The sequence below is a fragment of the Agelaius tricolor genome, unplaced genomic scaffold (assembly GCF_023055355.1).
Source record: "Agelaius tricolor isolate 1412-34295 unplaced genomic scaffold, bAgeTri1.0.p SCAF_8, whole genome shotgun sequence".
Taxonomy (NCBI): domain Eukaryota; kingdom Metazoa; phylum Chordata; class Aves; order Passeriformes; family Icteridae; genus Agelaius; species Agelaius tricolor.
The window spans coordinates 15,471,451-15,498,377 of NW_027269268.1; the positions used below are offsets into that span (position 1 = coordinate 15,471,451).

The window sequence follows — 26,927 nt, forward strand, 5'->3', positions numbered from 1 at the left end:
AATAAGAATCAATTTTTACTAAGCATGATGACACCTGACAGAAAAACAAGTAAGCAGATCTCGAGGATTCTTGAGACATCTTGAAGTAGTGGGAGAGTGGGAGTTATTGTTTTTCTTAGAATGCCACAGTGCCTCTTCATACACTTGAAACCTAAGTATAACCAGTCATTCGAACAGCAGACAGGACTCCAGCCATTTACCACAACTAGAGCAGTAATAATTCAAGCAGCAGCACATTCTCTGTGTAATCAAATAAAGCTGCTGACCTGGGAACCAGCATGGTTGTAGTGGATAAAATGGGAATAAAGGGCAAAAAAAATTCAACAGTAAAGCAGAGTGCAATTCTTCACAAATGTGACAGGAAAATATCTCAAAAAAATGTAAATGTTTAGCTGAAAAACAACTATAATCTCTTCCTGATTCGAGTAAGTTTAGAATATTTAGCAATGTGGAGAGTATCTAATCCTAACACAAGAGAATTCTGCACGTTTTTGTGAAGTTTGCCATATTGACAGTATTTTGCAATTCATTGTGATTCCCCTTTGGCTATTACTTCCGGTATCAAAAATAATCAAACTCTATATGGATAGATTTCACTGCAAATTTTCAACATCAGTTTAAAGTGGCAGAAGGAAGATACAGGGAAAACAACTGGCCAAAAGGCACTACTTCAGAAACTATACAGAAGCACACTCCGCAGTCAATCCGCAATCGGACATAAACCCCCTTCTCTTCACAGCAGAGAGCAGCACAATGCACCGCGCACTAAAGAAATTAAAATTTCCTGTCAAGGACCTAAAAGAGCCTTTAACAGTTTATTTATTATTGTGTTCGTGTCGCGCTACACATGAAGAATTTTAAAACTTAAGCACGATTCTAGCGTGCCTGCACAAATGTCCTGCTCCTGATGCGCTCACTCTCCCGTGGAAGCCGGCTCTCCCGAGGCAGCCTGAGGGGAATGGGGTCCGGCACAGACACTGGTGCGCTCAGGGGAACGGGGCTCCCGCCAGACCAGCCCCACAAATGTCTGTGCCAACCGCCCGGACCCGGAGTGAGCGCGGAACCCCAATGCCAGCCTCGCTCTCCCCAGGGGGAAGAGGAAGGTGGGCCCGGGCCCTCCCCTCAGGAGCGCGCCGAGGGCCGCGCCTCTTCGCTACGGACGGGCCCGGCCGACGCCCACAACAAACCAGACAGACAGACAGACAGAGACACACACGCGGACAGACGCGGACATAGAGAGACACACAGAGCGGCCGCTCCCGCGCTCTCTCACCAAAGCCTGCGCCATCCCGGACCGGGGCCGGCGCGCGCGCGCGCCCCCAGCGCCGCCTTCGAACCTCGCGCGCTCTTCCCGACGGGCGCGCGCGCACGGCCGGCGGGCGGCAGCGCCTCGGCCACGCCCCCCAGGCCCCGTCCCATTGGTCGGGGCCGCCGCGCGCCCGGCAGGGCAGCTCGTTTAGGCGCGCGCGGCTGTTGCGCCTGCGCAAAGGCAGCTGCTGCGCCCGTCGGCCCCGCCCCTTCTCCTGCCCGCCTTAGTCTGAGAGGACGGGCGGGGGATGCTTCCCGTTCTTTTATTTCGCCCGTGGGAAAAGCCAGTTCAAATTGTCGGGTTTCGAAACGCTACAAAGCAGCCCTTGTCACCACGGGGCGTTGCAATTTTTTCTTTAAGATTCTACTGAAGAACTCAACAACGAGCAAAAAAAAACTGCTTGAGAACGTAAGGGCGCAGAACCTTACAGTGCCGGCAAAACATTGCCCAAAAATACAGTTTTAGTGATGCTTTTTATCACACACTTGTAATCGGAACACCAGGTCTGATCCCTATCCTTTCTGACCACTAAAGGGAAGGCCCATTCTATTTTAAAACTACATCATAACGCGGGAAGTTAGCACTTTCTTCTCACGAAAGTAGTTTAGATCACTTTGTGAAGAGGGCGCTGCTCAGTGTGCATCAGAACAGACCTGTAGCTTTTTCCCTATGAATTTAAACTTGTATGCTGCTGGGACAAGTGGTAACTTAACACTCCTTCCCTGTCTCTCACCCGTGCCATACAAAAGGATGGGCACCAACACAGTTCTGCTGCTAGCAATGCTCATGGAATGCTTATGCTTATGGAACTTACGGCTCCTTTAGGCTTTGTACACCACGGATAAGCATCTGCACCAGCTACTTAATCAACCGCACAAAATATACCTTTACTAAAATAAATATTCAAAAGGTCTCTGGTCAAATTTATCAAGCTTTGCACAAAGGTTTAGATTGCTGCACTGTGCTGCACATTTGCTTTCTGTAATTGCATGGGATTGATAAACTTTCAATTTCAGCTTTTGGCTGAAATTCAGTTCCTTTCTTAAAACTACTGGCCTATATTCACATTGTTTCAAAGACACAAGGAAAATTACAAACATGAAGATCATAAACTTATCTAAAATCTCTACTTGTATTTGATGACAAGTCTGACAGGTGTACGAACTCCCTGCCTAGCTCAAACCCGTATTATTTCAGGATGTGAAAAGCCATGAAGAGGTGACAGTCTAACTGGTGCCGGAGTTGTTCTCCCTATATACCCCTATTCTTGCATAGTTTATCTTTTTAATAAGCAGTCACATATTTCACTGTACATAGGAAAAGAGTGGGAAATGTATGGAAACATCTATTTTTTACTTGTGGTATAGATAATAAAAGCTTAAAACCATCTGATCCATTAAAACATTCTTGTTAACAGTATTGACACCCTCACACAGAATCCTCACTACTCCTAACATCAAAGAAACATGATGACTAACCAGAGAGAAAAGTTGATCTGGCTGCTTAATACTTGGCATGCACAAATTAATTAACTGCATCTATTAAGAGTGATAGAAATTCAGAGAAAGCTGGTGTAAATATGAGCAAACTCTTCAACAAAGCATTTGACTGAGAAGGATCTTCATTACTGATATAAAACTTCATTCCTGCAAATCAACTGCTCTCTCAAAGAATAACATTGTGAAAGAAAGCTATTTGAAGTGCTCTAGTGGAGAGACAGTTCCTCATCGTGGCAGGAAGACAGCAAGCTTTAGCTGCTCCACAGGAATTGTACATCAAACAGTCCTAGACAAACACAAGCTTTCACTGCCATGAACAAAAATAAAAGAGATAAAGCAGTTCTCAGGTTCCAGGTAGTGCTACAAGCCTCTAGTTTGGTAGCACTGTGACAACATTGGAGATTTGCTACCCCAAAATTCACTTGCCCAGAGCCTTTTTAGTATGACCATGCTGAGCACCTGCAGAGACTTTTGATAAAAAGCAGGAACTGATTGAAAAACGGGCTCTATCAAACACAAATACTGAATCAGTGTACTCCACAATCTTCCATATAAACACCTTCACTGAATCCGTGTACTCCATAATCTTCCATTTAAACACCTTCACTCTCCATATCAGAAATTTAAAAATGTTTAAAGCATGAAGAACAGTTTTAATGAGCCACTTGATACGCCAAGTTTTTCTACAGAAAGTCCTCTTGAATTACTAGTTCTTTTACCTAGATTAATTTATATCCAAAAATTTTAAGGTGTGCTAAAAAATATCTAGAGCCATTGTGCATTTTTAGTTTTTCCATAACCAACTTTTCAGCTGAGCAGAACCCATCCAGAGAGCACCCGTCCAGAGAGCATCCATCCATCCAACAGAGACACACACAATAAGAGCAGCATAAAGATATTACTTTATCTGTAAATTCTGCCTGTGATCCCTGCCAGCCTTGACCAGGACTTTTTACAAGACTCTCAAAGGTGTACATGTCATTAGTAAAAGCCACTGCATGAATTATATCTGACAGTTTACTTTAAACCCTGAGGACAGTCATATGGCATTCTAGAACAGTACTGAGACTTTACTATTTTAAATGCTGCTTATTTCAAAAGCATAAGCATGCTGTTAACACCACACTAACATAACAGAGTATACTTACTCAAAGTTTCGTTTCCCAGCCTTCAAATGTGAGAGGTGACAGTGTTTTCTTGTTGACCTAAACCTTTAAGTGATCCTTAGCACTAATTAGTGACATTATTAAATTAAATGTGAAGACATCCCTAAAGCTAAATGAACTATGATTGAGGATAAACAGCTAAGTTGTTAATAGCTTTTGCAACAGCTGCAGGACAATGTTCAGTAACAGTCTCTAAAGCTGAAACATATGAGAGGGTACTTCAGTTTTAAAGTTTTTATTCTAATCTTGCCTTGCTCTACCATGATGGGGAGAAAAAAAGTACTACCTCAAGTACCCAATGCTTAAATGAGTTAAATTATATGTTTTTGTAACACACCTCTGCCTCACCATAGCAGCAAAACTAGTCCATAATGATTTCCAATTAAGCAGAAATTTTATAATTACACATCCCAATAACTGACCAGTGAGGGTAAAACCTTGTGGTTCAGTGCCACTCAGACTTGTTCTGAGGACAGGTGTACAGCACAACAATTTGCTATAGGGAAATGGTACCAAAAGGAGCAGAGCTGAGGTAACAGTTTGCTTTACCAAACATCCAGAGGTATTTGTCTTTTCCTCCCTTTAACATCAAGTGCTATAGTGATTTTAATTTGGTGAGGGCAGAAAGGCTCGACCACATTTTCTCTTTGTTGAAGACCAAGTTTTATTGTTGAAAGTGCTAATTTGGCTCTCCGATAGGTTTTCACTTTCCCCACACTGCAGTATGCCACAAAGAACAGTCTTAGTGCAGATAATCAACAATTCCAGCTCTCTGGACTTGAGGGGAGTTTGACAATTTACACCCCCTGCCTATGTTGAGACTGATAGAAGACAGCTGTGCTGACCACAGCACCACTAAGCAGCCACACAAGAAAGCAGTTCCTCTGCTTTTAAGTGGGAGTTTAAACCTTTCAGATGGATCTAATCTCAAATGTAGATGGCGGGAATGACATTCTTGTTTGAGAATGGAGTAACATATGAAATGAGTTTCAGATGTTCTTAGAACACCAGGAGTATCATAAAATGGTGCTTCTCCTATTTTTTGCACTATTCCCTAAGCAAATGCAAATTGCCTAATTTGCAAATGGGGACCATTTCTTAGGTTCACCATTCTTCTTGCTTTCCTCAATACAAATCTTGCCTTTAAGGTAAGGACTGTACTGGACATTCCATCTCATGGAGTGACCAATCCTCCTTTGAGCAAACAGGCTTGAAGAATACAGGAGCAGAAGAAACAAATCCAGTTTGTCTTCAGTGCAAAGCCACTGATTTTCACCATTTAATTAAGGCTTCACCAAAAAGAAATATATAGTACCATCTTTAATAGCTGAAAATTAGCACACTCCTTTCAGAACAAATGGTCCATGAGTGAGTTTTGTGTCTCTACCATCAATTATCTTCCTGAACAAAGTAGTATCTCACTGGTGGCCCGGGCAAGTCTTCCTCTCCATCAGTCTCTGGAGCAAATGAAACTGTCAAATCCACATACTTCTTATCAGCTGATGGTTTCACAAGCTTTTGCATCCTATAAAGAAAAGAAGAGCAGTTCAAAAATGCACCAGGAGGACTGGCAGTGGGAATTCAGGGCCAGACTAGGAGGAATTTCACTGCCAGCAATGTGTACTGGCCCAGCATACTACAGACCAAATTAAAATAGAGAATACACCACCTCTAAATTGCACACAAAAGCTGATCCTCCACCTGAGCTTCAGCAAATAGTGTTCCATTTTCCTGACAGACACAGCCCATTAAAGTGTCAGAGTAGTAAAAAATCCTGATATTCACAAGAAGGCAGCTTCATACTATATGACTGTGACTTCATTACATACCCCACTCATTCAAAATTATTTATACAGCTGTAAGAGAAAGCATATAAGCAACGTTTTTGGAGACAGGCTGTAAATTCTCATCTTAGTATGCCAGGCACTCCACAGCTTGGCAGCTCTTCTCTCCCCAGGAGTTTGAAGTAGCTCGCTCCTACCTCTCTGCCTGATACCTACTGTCAGGCCTTCAAATCAGTACTGATCAGTGCATCCACTTGCTTCAGGAAAGCATGTGAGCACTGACTACCACACACTTCACAGGAGCTGTAAGGTACAGATTTTGAGCTAAAGTAGTTAAATCCACAGGTAAGGCAGAACTAAACCTGCGTGAGATCTGGCTGTTATTTTTCAAAGGCCTTCAGTCAAACCCCAATGCCCTGCCTTCACATCCTACCAAAATGCCAGGGTGAAATACCTCAAATTTCTGTCTGTAAGCAGCAAAGCAGAGCCTTTTTGAATGTCATCATTCTTAAAAGGGCTGAATTGATGTAGAATCTCAAGCAATTACTCTAACTGGACAGACTTACAGAAATCTCAAACTACAAGCAATGCACTATTCCTTCAGAGCTTAGTTACTAAATATCAGCATTAGTTTTAAGCCAGTTTCAAAACGTTCTAGTGGTCTTGTCCTGCTTGAACCATGGTACATTCTTTCCCCTCCAGAAATTACTGTGAGACTTCTTTAGCTCTCTCATTCTGGTATTCAACAGTTAAAGCAGCATTTTGCAAGTCTCCTTTTCTAAGCATAGAAGTTAACTCACTCTCTCTTTTTTCTTTTACAAAAAGTAAGAAATTCTCTTTTTTCTTCCCAAATATTAATGGCTAGAAACCACTTTGAGAGAAAATACTGCTGTCTGACACACTTCCTTTGATACAAGCAATGAACATAATTTGTATGTACACTTGCATCCCTAAATCCATTTTCCGGTTATACTTACGTCAACTTTAATCTTTTAATATGGCCTGGCATCACAGGAACATAGAGCATCTTGACTCCTTGTACAACCATAGTTGGTTCAATTCCATATTTCTCCTGGAATTTACAAATTAAAACTCGTTAAAAGATTAGAACAGCTGCCCAGATACTACTGCTGCCTAGATACTACTGCTGCCTAGATACTACAGCTGATTATTCAAATCCATAGGATCCAAACCAGAAAACCTGCTAATGCATGGATGCTGATAGAAAGTTTTATTAAGATACATTTGAGCCAACTGAACTAACAAGGAATTTGAAAACAGGCTTGAATGCCTTTATTTAGAGACATTCCCATTGACATAAGTTATTACTAAAATTATTCTGGTTTGAACAGTAACTTGATAGAACTAAAAAAGAAAACAAAACACAATTCAACAACAATTTCAACAAGAAACTCCTTTCCTCTCGTCTTGTATTGACCCAGGACAGTAGATAACTTACTCTGACAGCATTTATGAAGTCCAACAGAGTAAAATCCTCTTTCCCATAAATTGTCCACCTGTCCCAGATGGTAAATGATATCCCATTTCTGTTTTAAAAAGTGAAAGGTTGTTACTTTAGAATGTGAACTCAGTCATTCCCTTTAAAAGTGTACTGGAGAACTGCCATGTCTTCTTGTTGATGTGCTGTTTAATCTCTTCCCTCTCTACTGCCATTTCTCCAGCCCCCTGACCTTGCTAAGCACAAGACACAGTAAGACCTCTAAGTAAATGTGGTATCTGACAATGAAGTTGCTGAGTTTTCAGACCTACTAAAAAATAGCTCTTGTATTGAACAAGATGCAAAAGCGTGTCCGGGATGTTTCCTAAGAACAATGCCACACATCTAGATTTTTAAAATCTCACAATTAACAGCTTCCCCTGAAAAACAAACTAAGCCTTTAAACCCACTATTTTTTTTTTTTAATTAGGACAGATGAATATGGGCTGCATTTTCCAAACAGGAAATTCTTTGGCACTGCTTTATGGGACACCTTTGGCAGTATTACAAGGATCACTTACACCTCTAGCAGTACACAGGAAGTGGATAGCAGAGTTTGATAGCAAGCATGAAACAATTCATCATTTTCCAAGTTTAAACAACAAAAAAATACCCTTGGATATCTAGAATGCTTAACTGGAGTATGGCCATAAGCTGTGGTTCCATCATAGCTCTGCTATGTGAGCACATAAGGCCTTAGTGTGGATATCTGGATTTAGTAACTATTCAAACTTCTCACTTGTTGGAATGGTTCAGCAAGTTCTAAGCATCAATTAGTATATTTTCAAATACTGTCCTTGCCCTTCTGCCATTGTCCTTCCTACCTGATTTCCGTTCTTCTTACTTCAGCAGTTTCTGTAAAGACCATTATGGGAATGGCTAGGTTCAGAAAACAGTTCTTGTATGCATCAGCTGGGTAGCCACCCACAACTTTGATGAGTTCCAGTGCAACCTGCAGTAAATTAGAATTTACTTATTAGGTTTTAGTGTTATCAACTCTAGTATAGTTAAGAGACCAGCAACTACCAAGGAAGTTGTTAATGAGATTTGTCCAATCAGCAGAGTAAATAACATGGAAATGCAACCCACTATGCCACATAAATAAATTCTGTTGCAGCCAAGGGAAATATTTAACTGTTCTTAATGCAGTACTCTTCCAAAATTGTTTGGTTCATGCAATCTCCACAAAGCATGAGGTTCTGTTGAGATGCAGGAACACAAACTACTACAGAACAGATCCTTTCCACTCTTGGCAGCAGCATTCTAATGAAAGTTAGTACTAATGGCCAAAAACAAACCAAAATGCAGAATTCCAACCCACCTTTCTGTGCTGCAAATAAAAAATAAAAGCACCAAAGGCTCACCATGTTAAGGAAACTTCCTTTTTGACCATTCAAGAGCCCCTCCAGCAGCCACACTCACACCACCAAAGATTTTCACTGCTGGGACTAAATCCCCTTCACAGTGGGCACCTTCTCAATCACTGTCTTGCAATTTATCCCACTTCACAGCCAGACAAGGTTTCCTTGCTGGCTGGACCCTGGGTTTTTCTTAGCAGAGTCTCAGACTTCTGGGTTCTTTGAGTAATTTCATCATGATGTAGCAACAGAATAACAATTCAAGCTGGCGCCTTGGAGAAGGGGCCCTGAACAAAGGACTATCTGGGCTTTTGTGCCCTTACAGTCTCTGTGCTCGACAGTCCAGTGTCTTCCAGCTCAGTCCTCAGCTCCTGCTGTGTCCCTGAGTGTCTGGTCACCTGGCTAGGCCACAGGTCCCTGTGCCTTTTGTTGTGCAAAGGGTCAGCAGTTCATGACCTCTTGCCTGAGGCTCCCTCACGGAGCAGCTCGGCTGGCACTGCAGCTCCACACTAAGCTGCCTGCACTACATGCATTCCTCAACAACCACACCTAGCATCAAGCATGACCTTTGCTATTGGTACATGAGAAATAAATCCATTTCTTTAAATGAGCCTCTGTCAGGGTAGCAGTAACAATACCCAGACAACAGCAAGAAACAGTAAGAGAAAGGCAAGAAACAGTAAGAGAAAGAAATATGCATTTTAAAAATCAATCTTACCAGCCCTGATACTGCAGCAGTAGCTGTTGCAATGGCAGGAATAATCTTCCCAGCAATGCGCTTTGTTTTGAACCGATCAGCTGGCTCAATGTTGTACATCTTGGCTCGCAGGTTTGACGCTGCTGTTACGAAATCTATGTGCCCATTACTATCATCATCTTTCTCGAAGGAGATGGGCTTCATTTGCAAGTCAGCTGCTCATTAAAAAAATATAAAAGAGCAAAAAAATTATTATTAGAAAACTGAAGATGTCCTAAACATAATTTAAAGGGACTAGAACCTTAACAAATTAAACATTTCACATCCTTGAGCTTGGTGCCTTACTTGTTCTCCTGTGCTAGGAAATGCCCCTCTCAATACCACTTGCTAAAAGTGAATAATGAAATAAACATCAACAGAGCTCTATAATTTTACTTTCCTTGCACCACTAAGAACAGATTTTGAACATCCCTATGGATGTTTCTCATACACCTCACCTCACTAAAGCTCCATCCTGAGAGAATTCCCTTTTAAAGCTTAGTTTAGCTGCAAAAATTTCAAAATATAGACTCAGTAGCATTGAAATCAGAGTTTTGGGTTGACACTCCATCATGAGTGTCATCCCTGACTCCAGGATGAGTTAAGAATAAGCTGATCTTTCTCCTGAATTCATGGGCTAAAAGAGCTTGCATGTAGTTGTTGCCTAGTGGCCTCTTTGTGCGTCCAGGCACAAAATGGAATGCGAGCATCCTCATTTTAAATCCAGAAGATGCTGAGGAAGACTCTTAACAGTCTTTACAATTTAGGATCATTTCAGACTGAGAACTCTAAGTAGTGACAGTCAGCCTTCTCATGCCCAAATAATTTGCAGTCCATCTGGGATCCAGCCAGCACCCTTCCTCCTCACTGCTGCCTGCTCCCTGTCATCAGTGTCGCAATTACAAGCAAGCGTAACAGAAAGCCTAAAACTTCCATGAATCTCAGAAATACAGAACCATATGGTAATGTCAAGCAACAGGACAGGTATCTGCATGGCACTTCAGAAAGCTTTAGATATCAGCTCTACTTCTTGCAGAATTCCAGAACTGCTTCATCCAAAGATGTGAATGTCACTAGTGGCAAATGCAGGATATTACTAAACTATGACACTGATTTGCACTACTCACTTTCCAGAGCTTCATTGGATAGTATAGACTTCTCCAGCTGGAAAATAGCATTTCTTTCATCCTCACTGCTGACAGGAATATGATCTGGTTTTCTCGCAGTTTCATCAGTCTGTACAACCTGCAAGTGTGCGCAGTGCTTGAGTAATAAAATACATGAACTTCATACAGTGCAGCTGTCAAGCATACTAAATTTCCTGTCTTCCTTGCAGGTCTTCCTCCCCATCTCAAGAGAGACATGGATTTACTGGATCAAGTCCAGCCAAGAGCTTCTAAGAACATTAAAGGACAGGAGCATCTCTCATACAAGAAGAAGCTGAGAGAGCTGTGATGGTTCAGAGTGGAGAATAAAAGGGTCAGTGGGATCCTATCAATGTGTACAAGTATCTCACGGGGGGGAAGTACAGACAGCACAGTGTGCCCAGCGACAGCACAAGGGCACAAACTGAAGCACATAAAGTTCCCTAAGAAACACACAAACATACTTCAAAGGAAAAGAAACAAACAAAAGCATCCCAGAAAAATTGTGAGGATGGCTGAACACCAACAGAGAGAGAGACTGTGGAGTCTCTATTCTCAGAGATATTCATAACCCAGTGGGACACAGTCCTTGATGACTTGCTCTAGCAGCCCCTGTTTAAGCAAGAGGATTGAACTAGGTGTTCTTCAGAGGCTCCCTCTAACCTTAACACACTTATTTCCCCAGAACACATTATAATTTGTATTTATTTCTCATTAGCATCAATGCAGTAGTTGGAGATGTGGGACACTGTTTGTGGAATACTTTATTTTTTTCTTTAAATTAAATATTATACTTACTTTGTTTGAAGGTCTAAACTCTGGTACCTTCACAGATGAAATAATCCCCAAAATGGTTTCCTCTGACAAGTCCTGTTATAGTTTTGAAGAAAAACAATTTAAATTCACATCAACTCCAAAAGGCCCCCACAAAAAGACTGTAAATACAATAAAATTTCAAAGAATACTAGACCCAAAAAGTCTCACAGATACTCAGCTTTCAGCTAAACATCATCATTAGAACACCAAGTGAGAATTCATTTGCCACAGCAAACCAGAGCAGTGTGAAGTATCTAGCACTTAAAAACTGAACAGAAGTGCAAACCTGACTTACAGGAAGGTCCAATTAAAAAACAAACAAGAAAAAAGATAAGCAATGCAGAGGTGGTAAGCAGTAAAAAATAAAACCTCCATAGCATACGTAACACACTAAATTTTTTTTAAAAGCCTTAAGAGATTTTCATTTAGTTCAGTTGTTATATTGCATCAAAATAATAATTACTAAGTTCAGTGCTTACTGAAAATATCCATTACACTACTCATTTCTTCTCCAGGTTAGGGATATTTAAATAAAGGAAGTGTAAGCATCTGCCAAACAGACAGTGCTGAAGGACAGATTACTATAAGAATCACTTTAATCAGCCCTTGAAAAGAACTGGCAGCTGGACATAGGCCCAAACTGAACACCAGGTTAAGTTAAGGGAACACTGTTAGAGTCTGGATTACCTTTTCTGTGAAAGGAACACAGTACACTGTTGCGAAGAGCTTTGCTGTGCTCACGATGAAACCATAGTGCCTAAAGAAAAAAGAATTATTTTTGGTTGGTTGTTTTTTCTACTTCAGTTGCCCAAAGGTTTGCAACCAGTTCAAGATCTTGAAGAAACATACTGAGAAACAGGATTTCCATCCTCCAGTGTACACAGTACAAAACAGCACATTTTGAGTGACTCAGAAGTTGTCCCCAAAACAACTTTGATGAAAAATTTTGATGAGTGAAGAGTAAATGAAAACTATGTCTCCTTATCCTTTGCAGTCAAGCAAACAATTACAAATGCTCATATGACATGAATATGATAAAAAGCTTAACCTCAGAATTACTTTGATATTTACCATGATGTCAGTTTTCACTCAAACCAAAAACGGTGATCCAGTTTCTCAAAGCAATTGTAGATATACAGCACATAAAAGCTTTTTAATCCATCAACCACATCCATTTTTAAAATTATCTGTAATACCCAAGCCATCTAGATCAGACCCAAATTGAAATGAACAAGAAAAGTAGTCCCTTCACTAGGTCATTTGGCACATCCTGCATTTTATGATGTGGACAGTGGGGGCAGGGAGGTGTGACAGCAACAACTCAGTAATTCTGCAGCCATATAGGACATGAAATGGGCTGTTCTAAGCCATTTCACATTAGATGTTGTCAGAACAGCACCCTCCAATCCCATATCAGTGAAAATTAAATTATCTGCAGTGAAAGTATTTGGCAGCTCACCAAATCTGCCACAGGATAAGACTGTGCACTAACAGCTATTGATTCCAGTCCAACTTCCAGGGCTATAAAGCACTTCTGTAAGGTGGGATTTATAGGATGCTATACAATGCATCTGGAACAGTACCATACTTACAAAGGATCATTAAATTCAAACTTCACTGGGAAAGGAGGCCTCTTTGGTGATTGCCAAAACAAACCTGGTAGGAAAACAGACTTAAGATGAAATCCCAAGGAACCAGGAGCAGCAACAGCATGACATATGCCATGAATATGCCAACACATGTTGGCATATGCCAACAGGCATAAAGGGGCATTTGTACTTACTTCCATCTTTTAATCGTGTATCAAGGGGAAATGAATGAAGCAGCTGAAGAGCCTAGAGGAAAAGCCAGAGAGGCTTTAGTAATTTGTCTCATAGATTGACATGACCATACTAAATCAAGCCTGACTAGCTGAAGTAATTTAAAGAGTTAGGAAAATCATCAAACACTTTTGTCAAGATGGACAGCTTAAAGACAAGTACTACTAGACAGAGTGCTTGCCCATTTCATTCACAGAACAGAGATGACAATGTCACTTCATCTGTACAAAGCTCAAGGAAGGTATTTAATCCAAGAGGCAAAGCATTCTCCCCCACCTTATTGTCACTTTAGGATTCTAGCATATGGATTCACAACTCGGAATGCAATATTTTCTCAATGTGAGAACTACCACCAGGGATTCTGTATGCACAGGAACGTTTATTAATCCAAAACATCCCAATCCCATTTTTCCTACAAAATTACACACATACTTTAAGCAACACTGTGGATCAGACTGTCAGAACAACTGGCTCTTATTTCAGAAAAATCTTTGAGAAAATCAGGGTTACAAAGGTGAGTTCAGTAACAGGAGTTCAGTGTGGGAAACAAAAACCCACTGCCTAATAAAAGACATCTGATAATCCTGATACTTTGGAAAACAATGGAAAAATGCCAAGAAAACTGCATGGAGACTACTGAACAGAGTACTAAGAGTGAGTTAATAGACCAGACCTAGAAGTGCTACAGTAGAAAGGGACGCAGCATTTTTAGGTTTCAAGTATAGTTCGTTATTTATGAAGAGATGGAAGTCAGTGCGAAGACTTGGCCACCTTGTTATTAGAGCCATGAGGTTTTCTAAAATCCTCATCATACTACCCCATTTACAGGTCTTACCTACCTTATGGCTAAAATACTTTTCAAATTTTACTCTTGCTAGTTCTACACACTGAGTCCAACTTCGGGGTCTTCTACTGAGAGTTTTAATAACATGAAAACAACCTTCCAAGCTCTCTCCTGATTTTATTCGCTAGAGAAAGAAACATGGAAATGTTAAACAGACAAGATTCCTTTTAATCCAGTCCAGTCAAGCAATAAATATGTTTTTAGTAATCCACAAGCAAGAGGAAACAGAGGTTCACTTCATGAAATATTATCCTTAATGTGCTCGTCTCCACTGGGGTTTTTCCCCATTTACTTCCCAGCCCTTTGGACCACAGGCCATTACAGACTCAAAATAAAAAGACAGTAAACAATTCCAATCTAATTTATTATCACTTGAACTCACTTCAAACTCAGTCTTACTTTCATTTTTCCTAGCTAGTTACACATCAGTGTGACACACACTAATCACACATTAGCAGTGTCTCAGTCTTTCTGGTGTTTCTACATCATGTACAGAGCCCATGAGCTGGAGAAACTTTTAATTATGAGACACACCAGAACTACTGTTCATATGATCAACTAATGACTTGGCCAAGTAAGTCTTCAGGTTTTCTGAAAAAACTCAGAAACTAACTGTAATCTCACTGGCCTTAAATAGAAACAAAATCCATAAAGCAGCAGTTTAAACTCTCTATTTTACCATGGCAACATTCCCTTACCTGTAAAACTTCTTCTGCCGATGGATAGGTTTGCCAGAATTTGTTAAACAATGAAGGCTTGTGAGAAAATGAACTTTCAAACTGTAAAATAAAAAGAACAAATATGGCATTATGCAAGAAGACTATAAGATGCCCACCCTTCCAAACACACATGGAGTTGTGCTGAATGCCAGAAGGGTTAATTCATTACCTTATCTCTTGCCCACTGAATCGTATGCTCAATAGCAGCTGGGAAAGACTTCAAGGTGCAGAAAGGTATTTCTTCCTCTGGTGGATCCCGCTGTAATTAAAGAGAGTTGCTTACCCAAGTTAATTGCTAATAATTGCACCAAGAATTTGTACACTACATAAGTTAAAAACTCTGCTGTTACAAAATACAAGGTGGCTTTTTATGCTTAGAAATCTGTTTTATCAGCGCTAGCTAGTATTGTCAATTCTTCTTTATGAGGAATAATCTAAACTCAACACTGGAAAGCAAAACTGAACTTTGAAACATAAACAACAGGCGAAATTGCCAGACAGGTTTTCCAAGATGTGGAGCTGGCATTCATGTACATTTTCAACATGAGTTTTTCATGCCCTGTCACTCAAAGCCAGAAAGACTTCTTTATGGACCCTAACAAGACAACTAGGATGCTCAAAATCCTGTCTCTGTGTCCACATGGCCCTATTTCATGGTGTTCTCAACCAGTGAATTTCTCCACAAGAACTTAAAATAGAGGGATACTGCAGGTAGTGTCTATCAGCAATAGAGCCTGAAGGTTCATTTTCCCCTCTCCCATTCAAACAGAACTATTATGTATGCTTGTAAAGAAATGCTCAAATTTTATTTCCTCTGAGTTTTTCTTCAGAAACAAAGGAAGCAATTATTTCCTAACAGTACTGTTCTGCAGCAGCTCAAATAGGCCACTTATTTTAGAAAGACACAAAAATGATCAAAGAATCAGAGGGCATCATGGGACAAGCTACAGAAGGTGAGCGATAGTCTTGGAAGACTTACATGACTATTGTAGGACTCTGTCAGATGGGGCACGATAACTTCTGTGTGTCCTTTTGTTCCCATAGTTCCAGAGTCTATAAGAGGACGCAGGTTTGCTACACAACGACTGACATGGAAAGACACAGACTATCAGAGTACAGAACAATCTCTACATTCTTGCCTTGCAAACATTACTGGAGTGCAACTAGAATTGTCTCTAGGCACTTTCACAAGAGTGGAAAGCTTACACCAAACTCAGGGAAAAAAAAGAGATTAAATAAGAATTATTCAGGTTAGATCAAGATACCCTATATCTCAAAATGTGTGGATTATGAGCATTAGAAATGATTTGTAAATGTCAATATCTCCACTTTTAAATTTAAATGCATATTTTTATGCTTTAATAATCTTAAAACTGACGGAGTATCCTCACCATCATCAGAAGTTAACAGTTGCCCTGGCTTCCCTTCCACCCCCTACCTATCAATGTATCTCCTGGCTTCAACATTGTCCAAAGCAGTCACAATCACGTCTTGCTTGGTGTAGAATTCATCACTGTAAGTGTTCTCAGTCGCTGGACAAACTTTATTGATATCTGAATCAATCTTTATGTAAGGATTGATGTTCAGAGTTGCTTCTGCCGCAGTATAGCTCTTAGGTTTCTGAAAGCATAAATACAGATATCAGCAATATGCAGATAAAGAACATCAGGGACACAAAAACAGCAACTTCATTTACTGATCAGACAAAATTCACTGATAGAAATGTTAGTATGCAAAACACACAGTAATGATGGTTTTATTCATATACCTCCCTCACTGATAAATACCTTATTGATCTAGTTTTATTTTTTGTTTTATTTAGTGTTTCAGAGAGGACGTGGTGGTAGAAGTGCTTAAATGGTTTATCAAGTAAAAAACTGATGCAACATGCTGCCACTCATAGGAATTTCTTCAAAAGAAGGGAGCAGCTTATGACTGTGTGAGGATAAACCCATCAGTAACTCTGTCTCTGTAGCACAGACATCAAGCACCTGTGAATAATCACATTACTGCAAGGCATTCCACACAAAACCAATTTCAGAAGCTAAACTGAAATAGAGTTCTTGACCTACTCCACACTTTTAGCCATACCACAATTATCTGAAGATCAGCACTCAAGCCTGTGGCTTCTAAAAGCTTGCAGGGTTCACCTTCCATTTAGCTATCCATCCCAAGTGCAATCTGTTCTCAGATTTGCCACGCATAAACAGGAGGCAGAAAATTCAACTGTTAGGTTTTGGGCAGGGGAAGCCTTTTTCCACACTGCTGTCATGATCTAAGCCACCTTTATTATTTTGTGCTGTGTTTGCAAGTACTGGGATGTTCTCTCTGCTTCTAAGGAATTAACAGCTTCTCTGTTATGCATTTACTGAATGTACATGTTGGGCTTTTTCAAAACCATTTACCAGCTTAGTGAAAGCTAAATTAAGTCAAAAGACACCAACTTTGGTCACATTCCATCAGCAGCAGCACTACTGAGCTCTATTAAAAACACTTCTGCCAGCACTCTCTATTTTTTGTTGTTTTATTTTCCCCAAATTTCAATGGCATAGTAGAGCATTTCTGACATAGTAACGCATGGCAGGCTCTTAAGCAATACAGTACTCATCCAACTGTCAAATTTGAGAGATTTCATTAGTCAAAAACACCAGTACAAATTAAGATTAGACAACCAATTTTACTTAACTGACACTAGTGATGAGTTGGATGCCATTGGAGTTTCAGGCTTGTTTAAAAAAACCCTTAGATTTCATTATAGCCTTTAAGTCTTTTCTGGACAGTACAGACACTCACAAGTTCAGCTCTGTGTATGGACATAGGACAGGGAAACACAATAGTCCAGAAAATTTACTAAATAAGAAAGCCTACCTGTATGTGATGAGGTCGAAAAAGAAACTGCCTGTTCAGGTTGGATTTCTCTATCAAATCTGGATCTGTAATTGTAACCTAAGTCAGAAGGGGCAAAAGCAACAGCTGAAGTTACAATTTAAGTGCAACACTGAGCAATGATCTTGATGAAACTTCTATAAACACTTGTCAAAACAAAACACTGTTATTGGCATCCACTGTGGCCAAAGCTCTGCTTACACTGACTGACTACATTTTGTTTTAAAATCAAAATACAGCAAGACTGCTCAAGTGTTTTCTCCTTCTAATTGCACACCCTTCTATGCCAAGGCCACTGTATTCTCTGCACAGACATCAACCTGAAGTAAGACTTAAGCTTTTAACAATTTTAGTAGTCTAATTATTTAACTCATCCCTGTCACACTACTTCTAATAAGAAGTAAGGTTAACTTACCAATCCTTTGTCTTGCCCAGTACCAACACCAAGAAGTGCAAAGTTTTTTAGCATTTCACAGCCTATGGCTCCACAGCCAACCTAAAGAACATTACATTTTTAGAATCAGAAATGTTAAGTGGAAACCACAAAGACAAATCCATTCCAATTCTGGACCATTTATTCTGCAGTGACACATCACAGAGCTGCCCTCGTGTATTTTGGGGACAGTGGGCATTAGCTGTACCAACAAAGCATTTGCAAACAGTGTAACAGTGTCAGTCATACTCACCAAGAACACATTCAAATCATGGAGCTTCTGGCACAGAGAGTCTCCAATACAAGCCCTCAAGGCATCATATCTATCTCCCCTACGTAGGCACAGGAGACAAAAACAGGAGACTTCAAGCTGCTATTTATCATGATGGTACCATTGATGCCAAACTACACTTTGACATGAACTAACAAAGTCAGACAGAGTATAATTCCTTTCCATGCTAAAATAGGACACACATTCTTAACCCCCAACTTGTCCCTCCAGCACACAGCACTGAATTAACTTTAAAAGACATCTGTGCCTGCTTGAGACTCAGATGTGAACAGTACATAAGCCAGCAGTTTGTAGTTATATTTACCGTGGGAGAAACTCCTCAGAGCCCACCTTCTCTAGAGGTGTTACAATGTCTAAAACATCTATATATAGCTGCAAAAAAAATGAAAAAAGAAAAAAAAATCTACTAAAAACCTGTGAAAAACATTCATGTTATTTTAATTTTAAAATTAAGTACTTTGTATGAACAACAGAGTCTGGAAATGTAAGAGCATTAAGTTTTTATTGGAAGACTACACAGCATCTGGTACCCTACAGTTCACTTCACAATTTTAGTGAACAGGAAAAGCATTTGGACACAAAGGGGAAAAAACATTCACTCAAACAGGTGAGCTGCAAGTTTTTTACTTCTGACAGGCATGTTACCCCTCCATAGGTAACTCTGAAGATTGTGACATTTTCTAATCCAACTGTACTCTGACATTTATCCTGAGAGTCTGAAAGCCCTGATCTTATGTACAGTAGCTTAAGCTGGTATCTGCACTATATCACACCTTTGCATCCATGCAGTGACAAGCCAAGGTTCTTGTTGCTAGTGTGGAAAAACAATGTGCTATCTGAACCCCAAATACAAAAACTTTAACTAAAACTGGCTGTAATTTTATTGTACTCATAAAAGCACTACTTCTTCTAAATATAGTCTCAAATTTATTTTTTTTTTAGTTCCATGTCATGGAAGTTGTTCAGGTTACTCTGATCATAAATTAATAATCATAATCATAATCACACAATGATCCATTCATAAGATGTCAAAATAACCATCCAAAAACCAAGACAGCCTTACCCACTGCTGCAATGGAGAAAATTTTCCTGTTACTGCTTTCAGGACTTCCTGGCTAGCAACACCACCCACTGCTGCAGCCAAAGGAGGTAGAAATCCCTGAGCAGTTCTAGACAACCATTTCACCACATCTCCATTCACCTGAGGCTGAAAAGTAAGACACAGGAACAGGTTTGCCCCCTCAGTGAACAAGTCAGTGACAGTTTCACAGACCATTCTTCTTCAGTAAAAGACAGATTATTTCACTCTGACTAGCAAAATGTTTCCAGCCAAGACAGATCCACCATATATCCTATATTTGTCACATGCATTTGTCTAAAAACCGGATTCACATCACCACAGGATCAGTCTTCAGGTCAGGTCAACATTCAGCTGAACCTCTGCTGAAATCCCATTCTGTTTCCTCACATGGCCTTCAAAAAGCTAGCTGATTTATCCAAAGATGGACTCAAAGGCCGGAACAAGGACCAACAACTAAAGCATGGCTTTTAGGCTAGTAAATAAGCACATTAAAAAGTGAGTCATAATGATAATGGTTCCTTACTCACTTTGTTTTCCAGTGTTTCACTTATAGAAATGGCTATTTTCAGCATTTCCTCAGCATCTTGAAGGCATCTAGACACCAGGGTAAAAACAATAATGATGACTTAAACATTCCAGAGTTCTTCTAGAAACACAGTCAATGGCAGAAAAAAGCAATGGAGACAGTAGGAAGTCTAGAATCTCACATTATCCTTAACCGTAGGTATTCAAGATGTACTTCTAAATGTTAGGGTTTACTCAAGAACAGGAGTCTCAGTGGAAAAGCCCATGTGCAAGTACAGTCTTAAGATTTATACTTTTTAAGTAATTTTGTCTCATTTAACTCAAAATTACACACATCAAGAACTACAGCTGAATGAAAAACACTGAAAGTTAAACCCAAATCATTCAGGTTTTTTAAATCCATTCAGGATCACTGAAACAACTTTTCCATATCAGTCCCACAGTGTGAAAAAACTAGAACAGAGAAGGCCTCCCTCCAGAAGTATCTCCTGTCTGCCTGGGCCCAGAGAGTGTCATTGCTATATTGAGAAAGCCTTGTTAGACACCCAGACACACATCAGGTCACATTTTTCATCTTTCCATTTCTACATGGTCTATCAGGTACCAGACAGGGGAGGCACCGTGCTGCACAGCCACCCAGGAACTACACCAAAAGGAGAGACCTGTCTGGTTCAAGGCTTGGCAAACACAGAACTGCTGCTTTACCCAATGTTTGGTCCACGACCAAAGTTCTCCTGGAAGTGGTTCAAGGCAAGCATGGCAACATGAATCTGCAAAGGTGCCTGTTAAGACAAAAACAGCTGTTGATCAGTTACAAACTAGCAAGAAATGAAGTAAACAAAAACAAATATTTGAACTCTTCTGTTACCATTTCATATCTTGTCTCTTAAGTACAACACTCAAAAAAGTTTTAAAATGGCCTTAAAAAGTGAATTTGAAGTACATTTTATTAATGTTTTTAAAAAAGTGTTGCTCAGTAATGCAACGCCCTTTACACACATTCAGCACCCATTTCAACTAAATCCAACTGAAGAGTCCCCAAAAGAATTTAGAGCTGAAATTGGAAAGTGCAGTAATCTTCTTTTAACCAGACATTATAATGTATTGCATTTTGCCAAACATCAATAACAAAACACAGCATTAAGGGCAAAAAGTAGAAATTATATTATGTTAAACACAAAGTTACAGATTACAATTCATGTATTTTTACTATTAGAGCACTTATGCCCAAGTCCCCACATGCTAATTACCTCAGGCTTGCTAAAATCCGGAACAAGGCATAATGGGTTTGTTATCTGCTTCTCCAGCTGTTCCTGGAAAAGCAGAATTCATGACAACAACACACCACTTAAGAATACCACAGCCACTGCTACCTGACAAAACAATAGTCTTCCTACAGAGATTAGGAAATACATATCCTTTCTGACTAGCACTGCCATTGCTCCTTTCATTATTCATACCATACTAGATGCTAAAAATAATTATCTACTGCAAGTTCTATCAAAAATAGTCAGAGGAATGCTTCAAAAATAGTCAGAGGAATGAGTCATCCTAGTGGCAAGACTCATCTTTGAACAGGTGTCATTTTTGGGCCTGTCCTGTGCAGAGCCAGGAGCTGGAGTCCATGATCCATGTGGGTCCCTTCCAAACAAAGGACATTCTATAATTCTAGGAAACATTTACATGCTGAACTCTGCTTCCAGTGCTCAGAGCGTTAATGCCTGAGAACCCAGTTCTGTCAAGCACACACTTACAAAGTAACACATCTTGGGTGTCTTCACTTGCACAGCTATGCCTCCATGCAGGTAAGGCTCCATCTCTGATGTATCACCAATGCTGAAGGAGTAAGGTGACACCACTGAAAAGAGAAGACAATAAACAGTGACAGATAATTCTAAGTGTCATTGGACGCTACAGTTCTGTATACAGTTGGGGGGGGTTTGCCTGTCCTTTCTTTTAATGCTGCAATTTGCAGTGGGCAACCTTATTTTGAAAGCATAAGCACAGTTGATCCTTCTAACAGGATTAACCCAGAAACTGGCAGAGGGACAAAGCATTAGTTTCACATGATCTGTTATGAAATGAGCTTTTTTAAGTGGCAGAAGAATTAACAAGAATTCTGATGACCACAGCTCTTTTACAAAAATGAAATCACATGTAATTTTCTTTAGAATGTGCACAGAGGTGTCCAGTATTAACTGCTCTGAGTAGGACTTTAGCCCTGTGATGAGAACTAGAGGTAATCAAAAAAGGCAGCTGGAGCATTTTGTCACATCTTTCCCCTCATAGATGGGAAGCATCATTCAGGCAAGGCAAAAAGACAGAAAAATTGTTAATTCGTGTGAAACTAAAACCAAAAGCTAAGCAATGAATAGAGGAATGAACTGACTGCAGCATCAGTTCTAGCAAAATGCAAGGGCCCAGAGGAAACACATTCAAGCACATGTTTCAAGGGTACTGGTTTTTGTCTCAGACCACAAGACAGTTAAAAACAACTCCCACCCACTTGCTCTCTCTTCTGCTCCAAACAAACAGACATTCAGATCTGGGAATTGAAAAATTCCCCAGCATCCAAAAGGAACCAAGTAGAATGCCTTGAGACATGCATGAAGTAGAACAAAGCAGGGTAGATGTAAATAATGAAAATAATTTTAAAAGCATTCTTAGAACATTGCAATGCATCCCTGTACACTTAAATTGTCACCCAAAAAAGCTACAAGGCAAGCAGTGACAGACTAAGTGGCATCCAAAACCATGACAGAAGCACAGGCATTATGGGACCCTCCAAATACCAAATCAGTTTCATCAGCAGACAAAGGATGGTCAGCTCAGAGGCTGCTAACTAGATTCCACAGTTTGAGCTGAGCCATTCCATTGCCTCCTCAAGTAGCAAGATGACTTCAGGTAGACTTTACTAAATACCATCAACACCAAGAAGATCTTTGCACCAAAAAGCAATTTTTGGTGCAAAAACCCAGCACTCCTCTGACTTTGGTAACTAACACTGCAGTGGCTAAATCAGGCCAGAAAATAAGTACCTTGCAAATGAGCCAGCAGCAGTTTACCTGTTATTTGGTGTGTGGATCCATTCAAGCATGACATTCCATTAACTTCCCGAAAGGTTAAGAACTGTCCTGTTTCAAGCCTGTGTGGATGATTTTCAAGGCAAGTGACAATACCAGGATTTGACTGAAATAAAAAATGGCAGTCAGCAAGGAGGAAAGTCTCTCGTGCATAAGGGTAACATTGCATTGCAGACACACAGCTTTTTGTCTACTGAAACTGCAATCTCTAATACTTTTAATACCTCATTTCTGTCACAGCAAGAGAGTTACCTATGGCAACTTTTTCAGAGTGTCCTACGAGTTTCAATTTAACAGTGTTTTTACAACACAAACTTTCTCATTTTCACTCTCATTTTCACTTCGTTTTCACTACTGTTTTCACTTCTCAGTATGTTAACAAACTGCATTTGCTAGCTCTCAGGAGTTAAATCCATTGTTATGTTCTAAAACAGTAGCAGATTTATCCCCCTTTTCCAAACTAAAAATATTCCCCATGTTCTAAGAAATTTTCAGAGGCATTAAAAAAATAAAGTCTTGTAAATGGTGCTTATTACTCCATGCTTCCTTTCTGTCTGATATCCTTAGAAAGGACATCCAAACTCAGTCTTGAATGTTTGGAAGCTTAAAAAGCTGGACAGCATACAGGAGAGGCACAGCTTCAGCAGGTCACAGACAAGCTTACAGCTGCAGGAATCTCAGACAACATCTCATCCTGTTCCAGGATGTGATGCCACCCTGCCACGCACACAGAGACCTCACTGCAGTCTGAACACAGCTCATCAAGACCTTGTGCTGCACCTCAGGCTGTAACCTGGTGGATTTGCAAGCAAGCCTGGCCTGTAAAGTCTCCTCTCATCCCTTCCTGAGTCTCCAGTACAAGAAAGATTCCAGTTAAGTAGCACAGAACTTCATTACAGTGGACTGCATTCTCTGTGGAGAATGAACAATGGCAAAGGAGTTGACTGGAGAAAATTCTCCTCTGATTTAGGGACACCAGTGCCACCTTGACCCAATTTATGGGACCAAGAAGAGGCACTTGATGGCACTGAGTTTTAATTCTCATCAGTTTTACACTTCAGAGTGGAAGAAGATACAACTAAAGTCAAGTATTAGATTATTAAACACAAGGCATATATACAAATATATATTCATTCCTTGACTTGGCAGGTAACCAGCAAAAGCCACGAAACTCAGCTACGTACTCCTGTTGTCATCTTATTGCAGGGGTTCCATACTGTTGTCTCCTATCACAAAAGTTCCATACCTTCTTGGTGTTTCTTGCCTGTTACAGTCAGGCCTGTTCCTAATCTTTGATAATTGGCCCAGGTGCAACTCCTTAGGGGTAAGATTACTTTCTACACTATCTTTATTTTCTTATATTCTATCCCACTACATACTCCTTATGTAATTACTGAGAACAGTCAAATCATCCATTCCCTTTTAAAGGCACCAAGGAACATAATCATCATATCATAAACTTTAATTCAGACCAAACCCAACTTGCTGTACAACCCCTCCTAGATTGGTTATTTTATATCTAGACTGGAGATAGGACAAAAGACTTGCTGGATGAGTAAGCTTACTGTCTGGACTTCCAGAACTGCAAAAAGGACCTAAAGTAATTTCCTTTTATAGAACAATAATACAAAATTAAATGGACACCTTTACATTCTGCACTGGAAGTACTAGCAATAATATCCCCTTCTCATTGCCTCTGCTTTGGTAGGTTAAAATAAACCTTTAAATTTATTTTCAAAATATGCTTTCAGTTCCCTTGATTATTCCATTAGCTTGCCTGTAAGTGCTGAAGTTTCTTAAAAAAAGGGCTCTTTTCATGCCTATTTTCACGCTTCCTTGCAAGACTTACCCTATTCCCACACCAAAATTACATCCTTTTCTTTCTATATCCCCTCATTTCTTTCTCCTGCTCTCTCTCCAATCAAAAAAATCATTATTGTGTGTTGCATAGTAAGTAACAACCAGGAGGTGAGGATAAGAACAAAGTAACCAAAGCAACTTTGCTTCTCCTATAGCACCAATTTTAAATTGCTTAGCAGGCTGCTCAAGTGAAGCACTCTGACACTCTCCTTTTCAAGGAGCCAACAATGAGTCCTTTCAAACACAGTTAAAGCAACACAATGACTTTTATCCCTTACTTGTGTTATATTTGAAATGAAGATCTCCTTTGGTTCCTCTCCTGTTGTATCCAGCACTTCAAATTCATCACCAAAGTCACAAAACAAACGTGAACATACTCCATACACATCGGCACTGATGAACTACAAGAGAAAATAAACATCATGAGTATCCCTAGAACAGCACAAGCCAAAGATATGATGCCTCACACTGGAGCTGTTAAAGCCAGCAGGTTTGATTCTACAGTGGAAACCTGCCGTGTCCTCAGGCCACACTACACAGCACAGCACTGACAATAGACCTTGAACCTGCAGGAGCATTTCTGAGCCCATTCACAAGGCAGGAGTAACACCACTACACAGTGAAATGCTGCCATCTCTGCTTCTCTTACACTCAGCCTCAGCACATCCTTCAGTACCATTCTGAGTTAACAGTGAAAAATAATTCTTTAACATGATTGCTTTTAAATTAAGGACCAAGCTGTGGTTACCTGTGCTGGTATCCAGATAATACCAGTAGCAGCACTGTATTCCCAGAACTCCCGCTGCTGCATCAACATGCCATCTGCATTGAATTATACACCTCATAACCAGCTTCCTCCATTTTTGGAAAGAACACCCTGGAGGTCCAGAATGCCCACTGTACAGATTATTCATGTGTTGCATTTTTTCTATTACCTTAATAGGTGGCTGCTGAGCATGACAGAAGTCATTAATCTTCTTCTGCAGCAACAGACTTACTTCAGTCAGTATGACACACTGTGAACAAGAACAGAAATACTTCTAAGACACTGAAAGCAATCAGTCTCTTCAGGCTATGGGAAACCTAAGTACCTAGACTAAGCTACTTAAGGGTCCTGACTCCTATCCTTAAGAGAAAGCAGTCTTTAGGAAGTTTTTTCATTAAAGCAGATTGGTTACCACCCCACAAGTTCTGGAAACAGAATGAGTAAGAACAGGAGCAGCAAATTCTCAGGTTATTGTTTGTTTGGGTTTTTGTTGTTGTTTGTTTTTTTTTTTTTGACTGCAGCTGTGGAATTCAATACCCAATTAAAATATTTACCAAAACAGTTATGGATAATCTCAGCAAAAATGTAGATTTTGAATTTTAGCTAGCAAACAAACATAAATAATTAATACTCATCAGTGCACACCAAGAAGTCTGCACAGGCTTCCAGTATTTGTGGTCATAAAACTGCAGACACAGAATTTCTACACACATTCCTTTAATATCTAGGACAGTATTGGGTTCAAGGCACGTGCACTGCAACCCATTCAGTTACACTGCCTGCTGTAGCTGGGACATTCAGAAACTTGGTGTGCTTGTATGTCAGCCACACAGTAAAGGTGTGGCTCTCAGACTGAGCCATGCACACAGGCAGGAGACAGCTGACTGAACAACTGCAAGTGCCCTCACTCCACCACAGAGGCACTTACATTTCATTACATACATACATACATGAATCGTCTAAATATACAGACTGAGCTTCTGCTGCCTGGCATACAGCCCACAGAATATATGTAGAACATCTGTGCTATGTAGCTGCAAAGGTCACAGTTTCACCTTCAAAGAAAAAAAATTGTACAGCAACCCCACTTAGCTATTTATTGTCATAGCAAATCCCATAGTAAGTGTACTAAGAAAGTGGTGGGAACACAAACCCACTGTTTCAGTCTTGAACAAAATAAGCACAACACTTCAACAGTCTAAATACAAGACCTACTGTTTTATTTACACCATCTCAACATATACTTTGAAGTTCTTTATTCTATTTACTTACATAAAAAATCCAAGTTGTATGCTCTGAACAAAATA

The 26,927-nt window shown here is 40.1% G+C and overlaps 2 protein-coding genes across 7 annotated transcripts in view; both read right to left on the reverse strand.

The window, feature by feature from the left end:
- Positions 1 to 1,470, reverse strand: part of CENPC (centromere protein C) — a 28,108-nt gene extending 26,638 nt beyond the window's left edge. The window contains exon 1 of the mRNA XM_071431711.1: positions 1,274 to 1,470. Within this exon, the coding sequence (XP_071287812.1) occupies positions 1,274 to 1,288 (15 nt within the window). The 5' untranslated portion in view covers positions 1,289 to 1,470. The remainder of the gene's footprint in view (positions 1 to 1,273) is intronic.
- A 2,228-nt stretch (positions 1,471 to 3,698) lies between these two features.
- Positions 3,699 to 26,927, reverse strand: part of UBA6 (ubiquitin like modifier activating enzyme 6) — a 29,368-nt gene continuing 6,139 nt past the window's right edge. For all 6 annotated transcript variants that reach the window (XM_071431716.1, XM_071431715.1, XM_071431712.1 and 3 more), the window contains 27 exons: positions 25,790 to 25,870; positions 25,133 to 25,255; positions 22,977 to 23,100; positions 21,666 to 21,769; positions 21,162 to 21,224; positions 20,617 to 20,693; positions 19,914 to 19,980; positions 19,369 to 19,512; positions 18,610 to 18,677; positions 18,267 to 18,345; positions 17,996 to 18,076; positions 17,563 to 17,640; positions 16,133 to 16,314; positions 15,674 to 15,779; positions 14,864 to 14,953; positions 14,674 to 14,754; positions 13,971 to 14,099; positions 13,095 to 13,146; positions 12,904 to 12,967; positions 11,999 to 12,068; positions 11,294 to 11,365; positions 10,478 to 10,595; positions 9,333 to 9,526; positions 8,081 to 8,208; positions 7,218 to 7,305; positions 6,736 to 6,830; positions 3,699 to 5,499 (listed from right to left, as the gene is read on the reverse strand). In XM_071431716.1, coding sequence (XP_071287817.1) covers positions 5,364 to 5,499; positions 6,736 to 6,830; positions 7,218 to 7,305; positions 8,081 to 8,208; positions 9,333 to 9,526; positions 10,478 to 10,595; positions 11,294 to 11,365; positions 11,999 to 12,068; positions 12,904 to 12,967; positions 13,095 to 13,146; positions 13,971 to 14,099; positions 14,674 to 14,754; positions 14,864 to 14,953; positions 15,674 to 15,779; positions 16,133 to 16,314; positions 17,563 to 17,640; positions 17,996 to 18,076; positions 18,267 to 18,345; positions 18,610 to 18,677; positions 19,369 to 19,512; positions 19,914 to 19,980; positions 20,617 to 20,693; positions 21,162 to 21,224; positions 21,666 to 21,769; positions 22,977 to 23,100; positions 25,133 to 25,255; positions 25,790 to 25,870 — 2,694 coding nt within the window. In that variant the 3' untranslated portion in view covers positions 3,699 to 5,363. The remainder of the gene's footprint in view (positions 5,500 to 6,735; positions 6,831 to 7,217; positions 7,306 to 8,080; positions 8,209 to 9,332; positions 9,527 to 10,477; positions 10,596 to 11,293; positions 11,366 to 11,998; positions 12,069 to 12,903; positions 12,968 to 13,094; positions 13,147 to 13,970; positions 14,100 to 14,673; positions 14,755 to 14,863; positions 14,954 to 15,673; positions 15,780 to 16,132; positions 16,315 to 17,562; positions 17,641 to 17,995; positions 18,077 to 18,266; positions 18,346 to 18,609; positions 18,678 to 19,368; positions 19,513 to 19,913; positions 19,981 to 20,616; positions 20,694 to 21,161; positions 21,225 to 21,665; positions 21,770 to 22,976; positions 23,101 to 25,132; positions 25,256 to 25,789; positions 25,871 to 26,927) is intronic.